Source organism: Carassius carassius, chromosome 7 (genome assembly GCF_963082965.1).
Source record: "Carassius carassius chromosome 7, fCarCar2.1, whole genome shotgun sequence".
NCBI classification, from domain to species: Eukaryota; Metazoa; Chordata; class Actinopteri; order Cypriniformes; family Cyprinidae; genus Carassius; species Carassius carassius.
In genome coordinates this window covers 36,351,633-36,369,145 of record NC_081761.1, presented here as the reverse complement: position 1 = coordinate 36,369,145, position 17,513 = coordinate 36,351,633, and the positions used below count along the sequence as shown (strand labels likewise).

Here is a 17,513-nt window from a genome sequence, read left to right as displayed (position 1 = left end):
TTGCTTTGTAACGATTTGTATTGTAAAAAGCGCTATACAAATAAACTTGAATTAATAAACCAAAATAAAAGATCAGCTGGTTTCAGTCATAAAGATACAAGGGTTTCTCTTGCAAGTGCAGCACAAAATATGTATATAATTTCACAAAAACATTGAAATATAATGGTGTTTAGATTGTTCATCTACAGGTTTTTAACAATAGATCCATGCATAAACACTGCAAAATAAAGTTTGGGATTATTTTCATCTGTTTTATACAGTATGTTTCCAAAATAAAACTGCTGTTTTACAATTTTGAGCATGTGGTAGTTTATTGAAGTTGATTGTTTCCAGTCATTTGATTTCTGAACTTTATAATGTAAAGTGTTTATCTAAATGCAAGGCTCTAATTGAACATACAGTTGTGTATTTACCCATGGTAGAAGCTACAACAGTGAAACATTGAATTAGATGTTGATTTTGCAAAGTGAATCAATGTTGATAATGCAATGTTAATCCACCGTTTACAAAACAACCATAATTCACCCATGATGAATGTAAGACACTGAAACAGCGCCACGATTTCAATGGCAAATCAACATCAAATTATCAACGTTGATCCAATTTTCTAAATCGAAAGGTAATTCAACGTTAATTCAACCCTGGTCCCTGACGTTGTTTCAATGTTGAAACAACATTCATCTGTTGACTCAATTTTATTGAGTAAAAATAGAGTATCACTTTTTACAGGGTATGTGCTCAGCAACATCTGATTCAATTATTATGCTAATTAACAGTGAGTGGTGGTTTCAGACATTACAGTGACACACTCATACTGACTCTTATTCTGCCTGAAAGAGTGAAAACGCGCCATTTTTCCATTTATTTTTATTGCATTCTAAATAGGAAATGAAATGATCAGAACGTACATGGACTGATCATCATTGAGATCAGTGTTTGCTTTTGTTGGGCTCTTGACCCTTGACTCCAGTGTTAGTTATCTCTCTGTAACATTGTATAACGTATAAAAAAGACAGGTTAGAACTGTACAGTGAGCATCTAATAGCTGTCGTGAACTGACTTGATTCCAAAAAAAAAAAAACCACAGACATCAAGAACCAGCATATGAATCTCAACCATGTTGACAATCCACAAACTGTTTCATTCTGCAATGCATACTGGGTAACACTACAGTAAAAACTGCCATCCTGCACTGCAGTATGAAAAATTATTGTCACCACTGTTGATGGTCATATGATAAGTTTTAACTTCTGAAAGCACTATCTGAAACAGGTCATTTTTTTCAACATTTCCTGGCATGATAATTATAGCTGGTTTTTTTTCAGTTAAGTGATAGCTGAGTGTCGGTCAACTAACAAAATAGAGACCACTTCATGATGTTCTCTCATAAATAGCTAGGGGCAGAAAGTGCAAGCTTTAAACAACTAAAAACATAAAAAAATATATATATGTTTTTGTAGAAAACTCAAAATAAAAATGCTTTGAACACAAAGTTGTATTTTTACATCTCCATGAGTCTTGCATGTTCACATAAACATGTCATCATCACTTCTCTATTTGTACAGGTGCTGGTCATATAATTAGAATTAGTATTAGTTTTAGTATTTTGTATTTTAATGCTTTTTTACATCTTGGCCAGGGGACTACAGATGTAAAATAGCATTTTGGCCAATTTCTGGCTTTTTTAACCATGTTTGTTCATGTGATTTATGAAATTGCACTGTCCCCTTTTAAATAAACCATTAAATCAAATCAGAATATCATCTGATTTCATCAAGTTGATTTATTTCAATAATTCCATTCAAAAAGTGAAACTTGTATATTATATTCATTCATTACACACAGACTGATATATTTCAAATGTTTATTTCTTTTCATTTTAATGATTATAACAGACAACTAAGTAAAATCTCAAATTCAGTATCTCAGAAAATTAGAATATTGTGAAAAGGTTCAATATTGAAGACACTTGGTGCCACACTCCAATCAGCTAATTAGCGCAAAACACCTGCAAAGGCCTTTAAATGGTCTCTCAGTCTAGTTCTGTAGGCTACACAATCATGGGGAAGACTGCTGACTTGAGAGTTGTCCAAAAGACGACCATTGACACTTTGCACAAGGAGGGCAAGAGACAAAAGGTCATTGCAAAAGAGACTGGCTGTTCACAGATCTCTGTCTCCAAGCACATTAATAGAGAGGCAAAGGGAAAGAAAAGATGTGGTAGAAAAAAGTGTACAAGCAATAGTGATAACCGCACCCTGGAGAGGATTGTGAAACAAAACCCATTCAAAAATGTGGGGGAGATTCACAAAGAGTGGACTGCAGCTGGAGTCAGTGCTTACAGAACCACTACACACAGACATATGCAAGACATGGTTTCAGCTGCCGCATTCCTTGTGTCAATCCACTCTTGAACAACAGACAGCATCAGTGTCTCTCAGACAAAAAGGACTGGACTGCTGCTGAGTGGTCCAAAGTTATGTTCTCTGATGAAAGTAAATTTTGCATTTCCTTTGGGTATCAGGGTCCCAGAGTCTGGAGGAAGAGAGGAGAGGCAGAGAGGAGAGAACCCGGACCCGACCGGACCCGATTGTCACAAATTCCACCTTCAATTGCTAATACAAGTCAATAAACCTGTTGCAAAAATACAGCTTTTTGTCTTACCAAATTTAAGGAGCAGTAGTCTCTTCCTGGTACTTGACTGCCTGTGATGCATTACAATCCTCCAACAAGAAAGTTATCCATCTTAGTCCTCTCGTTATTACAAGTTCAAGCTTAATCATTAGTTCAGCTTCAAAAGTCCACTTGATGTCACGGTGATGGATGACAAATACAACTGTGCACATGTACATTCTGACTCAAGTTAACTCGCATAATAACTTAGACTGTTTGCCCTTTAGAACTATAATAATATTTTATCTTTTATTGCCCTGGCCGCTGACGTTATTTATTTGCTATCATCTCTGGCTCTCTGCTCTGTGTTGAGTCTGAATCTGACCACTAAAACTTTAAGATTTAACGGTTCATTTATATTATTATAAAAATGGGAGAAAATGTAAAGCGCGGTCGAAGTCACTGTGTCCCTTACTGGTTGCCATAGAAACATGACGCGCTAGAGACTTCACATGCGTGCTAGCTGGATCAACCTAAAATATGCTTTTTAACGCAATTTGAGCATCATAGAAAACATTAATGTGACAGTTCACCTCAGATTTAGTTGCTGATTTGAAATATATTAAATATGAGTGTGTCAAGTCTGCAAGCATCATTATCGTGCATGCACTTGCATTAACTCTGAGTCTGTGCGCTCTGCTTCTAACGGCAGGGAGAGAGAGAGATCTTTTTTTTTGGCTCGAACTTTTCTTTTCCTAATTTTACAAGTTGCAAGTTACCAAAAACACAAGCAGTGTCTGATCACGGCCGGGTGTTCTCAGAGTCTGATGACTCAAATAGCATGGGTATTACACACAATTTTAAACAGACCTGGGACCAAAGTAATAGATTCGGAACCCGGACCGGGTCCCGGGTCGACTGGTCTTGGCTGCACTGTGAAGAACTCTATTCTGAGGTCCAAGGTCAACACAGCCGTATACCAGGAAGTTTTAGAGCACTTAAGTCTTGCTGTTCCTGTCCAACTTTATGGAGATGCATATTTAATTTTCCAACAGGACTTGGCACCTGCACACAGTGCCAAAGTTACCAGTACCTGGTTTAAGGACCATGTTATCCCTGTTCTTAACTGGCCAGAAACTCGCCTGACCTTAACCCTATAGAAAATATATGGGGTATTGCGAAGAGGAAGATGCGATACGCCGGACCCAAGAATGCAGAAGAGCTGAAGGCCACTATCAGAGCAACCTGGGCTCTCATAACACCTGAGCAGTGCCACAGACTGATCGACTCCATGCCACGCCGCATTGCTGCAGTTATTCAGGCAAAAGGAGACCCAACTAAGTATTGAGTGCTTTACATGCTCATACTTTTCATGTTCATACTTTTCTGTTGGCCAAGATTTCTAAAAATCATTTCTTTTTATTGGTCTTAAGTAATATTCAAACTTTCTGAGATACTGAATTTGGGATTTTCCTTAGTTGTCAGTTATATTCATCAAAATTAAAATAAACAAACAATTGAAATATATCCGTCTGTGTGTAATGAATTAATATAACATAAAAGTTGAATGGAATCAGTGAAATAAATCCACTTTTTGATGATATTCTAATTATATGACCAGCACCTGTATTATCTCTCTCTATCAGTGGAACTGGGCGTCTATGTCACATTCATCAGTTCATGTTAAACATGTGACCAGGAAAGAAACACTAAAACTCATCTGAACACACATCGAGAGCTTCAGAAGAACTGACTCTACTAACAACAGAAAAGATCATTGTGTAAGAGAGAAGAAATGAAGATCATCTGGACTTTCACTCTGCTGATGATTCCTGGTGAGAGTCTGAACTCACAGTAAATCACTTAAGTCTTTAGTGAACTGTTTATAACTCTATAAAAACTTATACATTTGAAAATGAATCTCTTCATTCTTATATAAATATGTTATTGTTGTATTAAGATGTTGGTTTGTTGTAGGTGTGTTGAGCTCCATCAGTGTGACAGGATATTCAGGAGGAGAAGTCAGCATCATATGCAGATATGGTGAAGGATATACAGACAATTACAAGTATTTTTGTAGAGGACAGTGGTTCGATTGCACAGACCGAATCAGGACTAATACTAAAAATAAATGGGTGAATGCTGGAAGATTCTCTCTGTATGATGACACAAGAGCAGCAGTTTTCACTGTGACCATCAGAGATCTGAGTGAACAGGATTCTGGGATGTACCAGTGTGCAATTCATGTCCCTTGGACTAAAAATTTCTACACTGAAGTAAATCTGAACGTTGTAACAGGTGAGTAACTGAGACCCTCAAACCCATGATGATCTCCACAACATCACACACTCAACACTGACTAATTATTGTGGTTCACACATGTAACCCCTAACATAATAAACAACTTCTAAACAGAGGAGAACAAAGTCATTCCTTTCAAGTCACAATCAGGTCAAATCCCAAGTCCTCAAAGAGTTAAAGTTAATGAGATGATTAAGTGACTAATTACATTTTGATTGTGTATTAGTGATGAACACCTGCTGTTAACAATCAACATCACTGAAGAAAAGAGAAACGAAAATAAATTATTAATATTAATAATTTATAATTAATTTATAATCAGCGAGAAAAATTATTGGGAGAGGACAAAACATTTTTTAGATAAAAAGTAGGGAGATACATCAAAAAAGAAAATTAAATAAACATCTTAGGGCTTCTGTTCTCATGGACACATTCATAGTTTATTTTTAAGCAGTGCTTTAATAATTTTGCACAAATGACATCATTTGCTGTTTTGTTTTAATATTGTCCTCGTGCCAATTTTTGTCATTGCAGTTAGAGATATAAAGGTGCCAGAAGACTGCAACGTAAGTTGAGTTTCTGAAATTGAAGTTTTGGAGCTGGACTCACAGCTTCTATGAATAATAGTGTCACGCTGTCTGGTCTCTGTTTCCCTGGGTGTCTACTAGTGGTCTCACTTCCCCTTAGGCACCTCACCGTAGGCACTACAATTCCCACTAAGCCTTGAGCCTTCATCACAGTAATTGCACTCCTGTTAATTGCACTCAGGTGTCTTCACTTATTAGTCATTATCCTCCCTATATTTACCAGTCTTTCCTGTTTGTCTTCATGGAGTCCTTACCTTCCGTTACCCAGTTTTCTCGTCTTCCGAGTTCCTTTTCCTGTTCCCGTTCTTGTTCCCTTTCCTGTTCCTTCTTTGTTTGTTTGTTTGGATTGATTTCTGGTTTTGACATCGGCTTGTTTGATTCTGATTTGGATTACCCTTAATAAACCACATTGCGATTGGATCTCTCGTCTCCTGTATTTACCTGGGTTCCTGATCGTCACAAATAGTACAGACAGCATGAGATGTGCATTGGTAGATATTTGAAATATGAATGTGCTTTTCTATTTATTGTTGATTGTTACATGCACAAACTTACATTTGTTTGCTATTTATATTGCAAAACATGATTAAAATCACAGAGTGTGTTTTATTTACTGTATAAAACGGTAGCTATTTGCATCTCAGCTTGTCTAACAGACATTTCTTGCCTGATGATGGACCATCACCTTCAACTCAACCTTGCTAAGACAGAACTGCTTGTGATTCCAGTAAACCCATCGTTTCATCACAATTTCACCATCAAGTTAGGCACATCAACCATACCTCCTTCAAAAACAGCTAGAAGCCTTGGAGTTATGATTGATGATCAGCTGACTTTCTCACACCACATTGCTTAAACTGTCAACATCAAGAAGATCAAGCCCTTTCTTTCAGAACATGCTGCACAACTCCTTGTTCAAGCTCTTTTTCTGTCCAGAATGGACTATTGCAATGCCCTCTTCCAGCCAGTTCTATCAAACCTTTACAATTAATCCAGAACGCAGCAGCAAGATTAATTTTTAATGAGCTGAAAAGAATACACATCACACCTGTTTATCAATTTGCACTGGCTTCCAATAGCTGCTCGCATTAAAATTCAAGGCATTGATGTTTGCCTACAAAACTACCACTGGCTCTGCACCCATTTACCTAAATTTGTTACTTCAGACTTATGTGCCCTCTAGAAACTTGCGTCTGCAAGTGAACGTCGCTTGATTGTGCCATCCCAAAGAAGCACAAAGTCACTTTTACGGACTTTTAAATTAAATGTTCCCTCCTGGTGGAATGACCTCCCCAACTCAATCCGAGCAGCTGAGTCCTTAGCCATCTTCAAAAATCGGCTTAAAACACATCTCTTCCATCTTTATTTGACCCTCTAACTTTAACACTTATGTATTCTTTAAAAAAAATCTAACTACCTTTCTAATCTTTTTGTATTCTGTTTTCTTTTCATTTATTATGCAACTGTGTGTGTGTGTGTGTGTGTGTGTGTGTGTGTGTGTGTGTGTGTGTGTGTGTGTGTGTGTGTGTGTGTGTGTAATGACCTCTAACACTAGCTTGCTCTATTCTTTTTCTATTCTATCTCTTTTCTTTTTATTTATTATATTATTTAAAAGCCCATGTTACGTGTACTGTGTTAAGCTAACTGAGACTTGTTATAGCTCTTATATATCATTGCTCTTTTGTTGTCTTTGATTGCTTCCACTGTCCTAATGTTAAGTCGCTTTGGATAAAAGCGTCTGCTAAATGAATAAATGTAAATGTAAAACTCGGTTGTGATTTCAGAGTCAAACCCCTGGAGATTGTTTTCAAAATATTTTTGAGCAGATCGAAAACATCACAGATCAAGAGCTTCCTTTAAATGTAAGTTTTCAGGAGAAAATGTATAAATTAATAAAATCTAATTTAGATAACATATTAAGACATAGCAGTGCTTTCTTGACATTTACATGAACAGTAACTGTATTGACCTGCATTTTTCTGATCAATAAATTAGACTGTGACAAACATTTTGACTGTGGCCTTCAACGCTTCAGAGAAGATTGTAGAGTCATCATCATCAGCAAGCCGAGCTGAACTAGCCTCTTATGGAAACCGTGTGTTAAAAATTAGTGAGAAGCTCATTTCTACATTAGTGAAGTCGACAGAGACAAGTGCCAGTGTCAATTTTACTCTTCCTGCTGTAGGTAAGTGAAGGCACAATTGTTATTGATAATGAAACTCACATTATATATGCACAGTAATGTGCTCATGCTTATAATGGGGAGGGAGGGAGGGAGGGTTGTGATCCGTTGAGCATACTTACCGAGCAATAGTGCCACGTATATATGTCCCATGTCTAATAGGAGAATGGTAGTGATTGGAGCGATTTGACAGCTGACCGCATCAGCTGGTCACAGCCTTGCCTCCGTGGCCTGAATAAACTACTGCTGCACTCAATATGGCGATGTGGGCAGATAGTTTCATGACAAACCATTAAAAAAAGAAACTACAAAATTAAACACAGATTCCCTTGAGAAGTTAATGGTTTGTGGAGACCACAGTGTTTATATATATATATATATATATATATATATATATATATATATATATATATATATATATATATATATATATATATATATATATATATATATATTTTTTTTTTTTTTTTTTTTTTTTTTTTTTTCTGCACAAAACAATCAAAAATCAAATGTTTGCGAATATAAGTTTAAACCTTATTTTCAGGGAAAAAATATAATTGTTTAACTATGCTGATCATGACGGAACTTGCGACCATAGTTTGCTAACAATGGTTTTGGGAAATGCACCTCAGAGTGACTTCTTCTTTCAGAGGTTTTGATGTTGATGTTTTATTGAAAATAACATCCATTTGAAGTTACTATAATAGTGATTAGTGTCACCTTTAGTTGGACTATTGACTCTTTAACATTACTTTTTTTCTCTGGTTGCTGTAACTGTAAATATATTAAGCATATTTGTTATGGAAAGAAAAGCCACGAGCAAACATGATCAGGTGATGCTGATGCTGAAGACAATCATCTGATTCATTGATCTTGTTCAGACTCTCATCTCTGATTATATGGGTCATGTGTTTTTGAATTATAGTAGCTCTATAATACTTCAGAATGAGATCCAGCACAGTATAACTAAGGTCATCTGGTCGAAGGTAATTTCTCACAGTACACTGTATACTGAAGTGCTCCAGTTCTTATCTTGTTTTTCTTCTGAACCCAAAAAGCAAAACATGTAAGTGTCACACTGAGGTGTGAAATAGGTGGACAAATAATCTTTTATTAATTCCACACAGAGGATAAATCCACAGAGGGAGACACATGTAGAGAAAACATTACAACATCAATAAAGTAACAATGGACTGACTTAAACTTAAATAGGAGGACAAATGAGGGTGATTAATGAGACACAGGTGAATCAAATGACAAAATCAAAGGGGAGACAGAAACTAAGTCACACAGGAAAGACTAAGACTATAAACTACTATTTGAATAAATGTATAAAATAAATATTGTCATAACTACAAACTCAATTTTTGAATGTGTCATCATTAACTATAAATACAGTAGAGATATTTCATAAATCATCCCTTATTCCTATGAAACATAAGAGTATTTATAGTCTTAATTATTGTCCAACTTCCCTGAAAACCCCTTTGGCTTATAAAATCTAACATAATCTACGATTTAACAAAATACACAGATTAGATACATTCATCTCTGAAAAAAAAACAAATAAAATATACATATTTTATCACATGTTCTGATGTTTAACAAAATACTTTGATATGCATTTTGTCCTCTTGGAAAATTACACGCATGCGCAGTATCATCAGCTCATCGGTTCTCAAATCAGACACATCCAAAAGAAACGGTTCTCAGTTCAGTGTACTGGTGATCCGAAAAACGATGCTACCGGTTGTTGTATCATGTACTGTAATTCCTAATGCTACCTCTAGGGACGTTGTATTGTAAGAAGAAGAAGTGGGTTCAACAGAGAAGAAGTAGAAGGGGGCTTAGTGAAAAGACATGTGAAGTTACTGTTCGGAATAAAGTGAGGTCTGGAAGATAATCGTCGTTCTTATTACTTATACAAAACCTAACAAAATTGGCGACGAGGATACTACGTTTTTCATAACGTTACTGACTTATCAACAATGTCTCTGCATGTCTCTGCACCGTAAGTGTTCCTGGCTTGCCCGGGAGAGCCTACCATGCCATTCGACATGTGGTTGCGCATGTTCAATAACTATTTAACGGTTATCAACGCAGTGGGCGATGCATGGCCTGAAGCTCGGAAGAGGGCTACACTACTTCATTGTTTAGGCGCAGAGGGTCAATGGATCTTTTATGCACTGCCAGACACCGGTGAGACATATGATTCTGCTGTCGATACTTTAAAAAAACACGTCATGCCCAAAGATAATGTTGTCGTGGAGCGGCATACATTCAGAAAAAGAGTACAAGCTTCACACGAAAACATACAACAGTACGTTGCTGCTTTACATGCACTCGCCGCTAACTGTGACTTCGGTGATAAAGTGGATGATATGATTCGCGATCAACTGCTGGAACATTTGCACAGTGATGATATTAGACAGAGGCTGTTACTCGAGCCGGACCTAACATTACAGAAAGCTACTACACTTGCAACACAATTAGAAGCTGCGGCTGAGCACGCCAAGATAATGATGGCCGACAGAGATGCTCCAGTGCGCGCCGTACAAGTCAAGCCAAATCACGCGAGAGGGAAACATCATTCACGTCCGACTTCTGCCCACGCTTCGTCGAACCGTAAGTCCTGTTTTAGATGCGGTTCAGACAAACACCTAGCTAACTCAGCACAGTGCCCAGCTGCAAAGGTGTTTTGTAAATTATGCAACAAGAAGGGACATTTTGCTCGTGTGTGCCGTTCAGCCCCAGCAAGTGATGTGCGCGAGGTGCAAGTGCGTGATGTCACAGTACTGTATCTAGATAATTCTGCTGAAGTACAAAAGAAACTACATTGCGAAGTGACTGTCAATACTCCTGCTTCACCTAGCACCAAAGTACAATTCGTTGTGGATACAGGCTCTTCTGTGTCTATATTGCCTCTTCACATTTATAAATACCATTTCAGTGCCACACAATTATCAACACCTGCCATCCGTCTTGTGACTTATACACTGGAATACATACCTGTACTCGGATGCCTGCAAGCACAAGCGTGTGTATCAAATGCGTCAGCTGCTGCCACATTCTTCGTTGTGGATAAAGGGACTGCTTTGTTAGGCATGGACTTGATTTCTGCCCTAAAACTTCAAATAAAAGGTGATAATGTCTGCTCCTCGGTCATGGCCACCAATACCACATCCCTGACAGATACTGAAATAGGATGTGTAAAAAACTTTGTCCACAAGGTAAAAATTGACCCCACAGTAAAACCTGTGCGTCAGAAACTGCGACGCTTACCTTTTGCAGTCCGAGCGTCTGTTTCAGCTGAATTAGAGCATCTGCTGAGAACAGGCGTCATCGAACGTGTGGATGCTTCAGCCGGGGTGTCCCCCATCGTTGTTACTGGGAAGAAAACAGGTGGGATACGAATGTGTGCCGACTTAAGAGAAGTTAACAAAGCCGTCATTACTGACTGTTATCCATTACCACACATTGATGAAATGCTTACCAGCCTTAGGGGTGCTACAGTATTTTCTACTATTGATCTGGCTAACGCATACTATCAGCTTCCCCTGCATGAGGAGTGTAGAGATATTACAGCTTTTATCACTCATGACGGCCTGTTCAGATACTGCAGGGTTCCCTATGGCCTGGCGTCGGCACCCTCCGCTTTCCAAAAGATGATGGCTACCATCCTGGAGGGTGTACCAGGTGTCAAAAATTACCTGGATGATGTTATCGTCTATGGAAAGACATCTGAGGAGCATGACTCGAACCTCAGTACTATGTTGCAGAAATTGAAAGAGTCTGGGCTGGTGCTAAATGATAAAAAATGCAATTTCAAACAGACTTCATTGCGGTTCCTGGGCCATATAATCAACGCTCATGGAATCCGACCTGATCAAGAGCACCTAGATGCTGTCCGTGAAGCTCCGCCTCCATCTGATGCAGCATCTCTGCAATCCTTCCTAGGATTAGTGTCCTGGTACTCAAAATTCCTTTCTGGATTTGCGACAGTTGTTGCTCCAATGCGTGAGTGTGCTAAAGGAAAAGGACAATTTTCTTGGACACTTGCTGCTCAAAACAGTTTTGAGAAAATTAAACAGATGCTTGTGTCCAGTCCGGTCCTTGTCATTTATGACCCCACACTTCATTCAGTCATTTCAACGGATGCCACTACGGGTTGGGTGCAGTGTTCACCCAAGTGCAACTAGACGGAACAGAAAAACCAGTGGCTTTTGCTTCCCGCACACTCACTGATGCTGAAAATAAATATTCCATAGTGGAGAAGGAGGCTCTGGCATGTGTGTGGGCTACTGAAAAATGGCGAACATACGTGTGGGGCCATCGTTTTACACTTCGCACAGATCACCAGGCACTCACCACTTTACTGACTACAAAAGGCATGGGGAGAGCCGGTATGCGGATTGCTCGTTGGGCAGCTCGTCTGCTTTGTTTTGTCTATGACGTTGTCTATCGGCCGGGTTCCCAGAACCACACAGCAGACTGCTTGTCTCGTCTTCCCATGCCAGCACCTGCTGATTCCTCCGGTGATTTAGAGCCTGAAATAGTTGCATTAATTTCTTCAACATTGAGTTCTCTTTCAGTGACTGATTTTGAAACTGCCTGTGCTGCTTGTCCTGAACTGGAAATGCTGCGAAAGCAAATTACACAGGGCTGGCCACCCTCCATCAAAGCGGTCAGTCAGGACATGATTCCATACTTCAGAGTGAGAGAGGAACTCGCAGTGAAAGATGCTTTCATTTTCAGAGGAACAAGGTTGTTAGTCCCTGTGGCCCTGTGACACACTTTGATTTCCTTGGCACTCAAGTCTTACCAAGGCATAGTCCGCACAAAACAGAGGTTGCGGGATCTTTACTGGTGGCCGCAGATGGACGCTCAGGTCCAGTCAATGATTGCTACATGCATACCCTGCCAGTCCAATGACAAATCTGCTGTGACGCATCCAGCACCTCTGCAGCCAGTTCAGTTCCCTGAGGGTCCGTGAAAAAAACTGGGTCTGGATATAGTCGGACCATTTGAAACAGCCACCCATGGTTGCAGATATGCTATAACGCTCACAGACTATCATTCCAAGTGGCCTGAGCTTGCATTTGCTAGCAGTGCAACTACTGAGGATGTTCTCAAATTTCTGAACACTGTTTTTAGTCGTCATGGCAACCCAGAGTGTATCGTTATGGATAATGGTACACAGTTCACCTCAACTGTGTTTGCTGAGTTTGTGAAGGAACGGGACATAAAACACATACGCACATATGTGTACTATCCTGCAGCTAACGGTGCGGTCGAAAGATTTCATCGTGCATTGAAAGGTTGCATCCAGACTGCCATTCAACACTCACAACCTTGGAACAGAACTGTTACCGAGTGGTTCCAGGCGTATCGGGCAACCCCTCACGCTACGACGGGTGTGTCACCATACGAGCTCTTGTATGGGAGGAAGATGCGAACCAAGCTTAACATCCTGCCTTTACATGAGGAGAGCAAATGTGATCTTGCTGCTGTCCGTGAACATGTGAAAAAGAAACAGGACAAAATGAAATTATACAATGATCACAAACGAAGTGCTCGTAATCCTCGCTTTTGCGTGGGAGGAAAAGTGAGAATAAGGTGTCCTCGTGCAATTCCAAAAGGTCATCCTAAATTCTCTGCTCCTGTAAGAGTAGAGAAGAGAGTTGGACCCAACACATTCCTGCTCAGTGATGGAAAAAAGTGGAATGCTGCTCACCTGGCATACTCGCCTGAATTGACTGACTGTGCCAGACAGTAACACATTACAGCAAACACAAAACACTACACACAGTTATGTGAAAGTCTCACGTATGAGACGAAAGCCTGTTTGGCACAAGGACTATGATGTACACTAAACAGGACTGTTTTACATCCAAGTTGCATAGGTGTAGCTCTCAATGAAAAAAAAAAAAGAGAACGGTTCTGAATGAGTTAATTGCTTCTTGGTTTACAAAAGTGGTTGAAGTATGTTCAAATGTTAATTGATTGCTTCTGCTGACCATTCATGTACTGATGTTATGAGTTATTAGTTACAGAGATGTCACTGTTTACATGCATTGAATATAATGTATGGACTGTTACTGAATAGTTGACTAGGTTGTCACAACTACTTATTCAGAGTACATGTTTTCTTCTGTTGAGTTAAGGAGAATGTTTTTACAAAAAGGGGAAATGTTGTATCATGTACTGTAATTCCTAATGCTACCTCTAGGGACGTTGTATTGTAAGAAGAAGAAGTGGGTTCAACAGAGAAGAAGTAGAAGGGGGCTTAGTGAAAAGACATGTGAAGTTACTGTTCGGAATAAAGTGAGGTCTGGAAGATAATCGTCGTTCTTATTACTTATACAAAACCTAACACCGGTTCTTGACTCGAGAACAGGAATCAGGTAATCAGTTCTCTAATCAGACGGGTCTGAAAGAAACAGTTCTCGGTTCAGTGTACTGGTGTTTCGAAAAACCGATGCAACCGGTTCTTGACTCGAGAACGAGAACCGCTCCAGCAGTGGGCGTGTATGTTCATTATCTGGCTCGGCTCAGTGTTCATCTTCAGTTCGTTCTTCACAGCAGTTCAGTCAGAGTACTGTTTGAGTAAATGAATTACTCCGGGATATTGGTTTATTCTGACTCACAGGGAGTGTCAGCCACGTTAAAAAAGCTAACAGCTTAAGTCATTTGTGGATTAATGCTTATTGGAGACGCGAACCATTTGGTTCAACTAAGAAGAACCGGTTAAATTGATCAATTCATTCACAAACCAGACATCACTACAAAGCATGACACCTTGTGCTTTTTTTCAACCACATTGTAGTAATGCGACACTTTACATTCTCAGTAAAGTTAATGGCATGCAACAATGGGAAAAGTAATCAATTAGATTACTCCATTACTGAAAAATAAACTCCATTAGTAACGCCGTTATACTTAAACGCTTTTACTTTCAACACTGTATATAAATAAAGTGTGTGTATATTTATATGTGTGTGTGTGTGTGTTTATATATATATATATATATATATATATATATATATATATATACACACACACACACACACTTAATATACATAAATGAATGTACACTTAAATAGCACGTAACTGTTTGTGTTCAATCAGAGGGTCAAGTCTTTATGGTTGGACCACAGGTCACCTTAAATAAAATCCCTCGACTTGCAATGACAAATTCTTCTGTGGACATCGATCTCATTGGGATATCCAAGAACAACAATGGAAGTATGACAAATAATTTTTTAGATTGATTTAAAAAAATGTGGGAAGATACATTATACCATTACCACTAAACCACATGTACTTACTTTCTGGTTGCTGTTGTTGTTGTAATTGTAGAATATAGTATTCAATATAAGTTCCTTTTTCTGTTTCTGTCACTCAGGAACAGCTGCTGTGGCTTTCATGAGCTACGTCACGATGGAGAATCTACTGAAGCCAGACTTCTTCAACACATCAAATGACACGATTAAAACCATGATGTCCACTGTGATCTCAGTTACTCTTCCCAAAACCACCAACACTAAGCTCACCAAACCAGTCAACTTCACCTTCAGAAACATCAGAGTAAGACACTGGAATGTGTTTGTCCAACATCTGGAAATATCCAATATTCAGATTTCTAATATTTTCTTCATCTTTTTCAGGAGTTTGATCCCAACGGTTCTCTGTCCTGTGTGTACTGGAATATCAGCGAGTGGATTGGAGATGGTTGTTCTGTTTTAAAGACCAACAACAGCTACACTGTGTGTTCCTGTGATCATCTGTCCACATTCGCTCTCATCATGCAAACCAGCCGCCCACCAGAGGTACAGAACATTTCTAGTGAACACTGAAGAACAGCACAGATTTGGCACTCATGAACTCTGACATGTTTTCTCAGAGTGACTCACTGCTGGATCTGTTGAATTTGGTGTGTGTGATCGTGGGGCTGGTATTCTTCAGTTTGGCCCTGTTGACCTTTGCCTTTTGTCAGTGGAGCCCTTTAGTGAATAATGTGGCTCGAATCAACATCTGCATCAGTCTTCTGCTGGCTCACCTTCTGTTCCTACTCACACAGCCGTTCCTGAGCCTCATACGGCCTCAGCAGGTGAGAATGATGAAGGAGCCCTACAGCCAGGGCTTGAAAACGAAAAAAAAATTCAATCGGTTCACTCCCAGCAGAATCGATATTTTAACGGTTCTGTTCTGCGTTCCTCTGATATTATTACCGTTCCTAAACCGGTTCGGGAGGAAAAAATACAGGTTAATAACGTTATTTTTTTAAAAACAATATTATTTGCCTACAATTTGCCTAATAATAATAATTTAATATTAATAATAAAGTATAGCCTTTCCTTACTCAAAAAAAGGAAAAAATACAGATCTAACGCTTACAGCTTGCACCAGATTTTGTCCAAATGTAAGCTAGGCCTACTTAAAAAAAAAAAAACTATCAACACTTTAAAAGTATTTTTAAGATATTTAAAAATGTTTGCTGCATTGTTAAAAAAAACACTTGTATAAGATTTCGTTTTGAGAGTAAAAAAAATTTTTTATTAGCCATTACTTCCCGAAATAATGAAGGCTAAAATGCCTGTAGTCTAAAGCAAAATGTTTAAAAAACATTATAAAAACAGTTATTAGTTTCTCTTCAAATCAAACCCTCTAAAGTTTAGGCTATAAAAACCTCAATCCAAAAACAAATTAATGTAAGCTGAAGCTGACGCCTACCTCTCTCATTCAGCACGAATCTAAATGTTTCCATGTTCCCGACGTATCTGGATGCTAAAATGTTATTTAATATAAAGACTATAGAATAATAGTAAATGTATAATAAGTAACGCTGTATATGCGTCCGACAGTCGGACTCCAAATGTCATTCAATAATTATTTTCAGGTTAATAGCAAATGAAAACTGTTCAGCTTCTGGGAAATTTGTGAAGCTCCGCTAGGCCATTTTAGTTCCCCTCACTCCACAACAAAATAATTTCAATTAACAGTATTTAGAAAAGAACAAGAATTACAAATATAAGAAGCTATAGCAATATTAACGACAAACCAAAACTAATTAATTTAGACTAAAACGAAACTGAAACCAACGTTGGGTTTCTCATTCGACACAAAATCAAAGTTTCCGTATTCGTATTTGAATAACAAATGATTATAAAAAATAGCCTAATGTTTGTAAACATTTTGTGTCTGCATTATGTCTATTTTTGAATGAAATTTTCTTTTTTCTATAAAAAACTTACATAGTTTCTCTCTCTCTCTCTAGGCTATATATATATATATATTAACCATGCAGGAAAACCTTTTTAAATATTTTGATAATTTACTGAAAATAAATAAATGACTTTTTAAACCGTTTAACTGATTATTAATCGGTCAAAATCAGCTGATCTGAGTTTGCTGCACTCAGAAACCGGTGACTCAGACGAGCTTTTGTCATCGTTAAATCTTTCTCAGATGCGCTAACCAATTTCGACATATGGAAACGTCTATCTGTGCATGATGATGTCTGGCGAGCGGAGCTTCTCAAAGTTGGGAATAATCAAAGGAGAGCTGCGGTCCTAGGTTGGGCATAAGCATGCTGGCGCTTGAGTGTAGAGACCGTGCGGGATGGATTTTTCTGTCCCGCTCCCGCAAAAATATGTTATCGTCCCGCTACCGCCTGCAAAATCCTGCGGGTAAAGTATAAGTTTTTTTTTTTTAGTTTTTTTTTTTTTTAAATGCATTGCATATTCTGCCTGCTACTCTGTTATTTTTTCAATTGCTCCCCTGTTGAATATATATTTAAAAGAGAAACAAATGTTTCGTTTTATTTGCGT

The 17,513-nt window shown here is 38.4% G+C and overlaps 1 protein-coding gene across 5 annotated transcripts in view; it reads left to right on the top strand.

Moving 5' to 3' along the window:
* The window catches only part of LOC132144102 (adhesion G protein-coupled receptor E3-like), a 150,580-nt gene that overhangs the window by 121,535 nt on the left and 11,532 nt on the right, over positions 1-17,513 (top strand). For 3 of the 5 annotated variants that reach the window (XM_059554853.1, XM_059554851.1, XM_059554850.1), the window contains 7 exons: positions 5,449-5,480; positions 7,286-7,363; positions 7,497-7,686; positions 14,812-14,928; positions 15,089-15,270; positions 15,351-15,512; positions 15,587-15,793. In XM_059554853.1, coding sequence (XP_059410836.1) covers positions 5,449-5,480; positions 7,286-7,363; positions 7,497-7,686; positions 14,812-14,928; positions 15,089-15,270; positions 15,351-15,512; positions 15,587-15,793 — 968 coding nt within the window. The remainder of the gene's footprint in view (positions 1-5,448; positions 5,481-7,285; positions 7,364-7,496; positions 7,687-14,811; positions 14,929-15,088; positions 15,271-15,350; positions 15,513-15,586; positions 15,794-17,513) is intronic. The other 2 variants (XM_059554852.1, XM_059554854.1) reach the window with 1 other exon arrangement.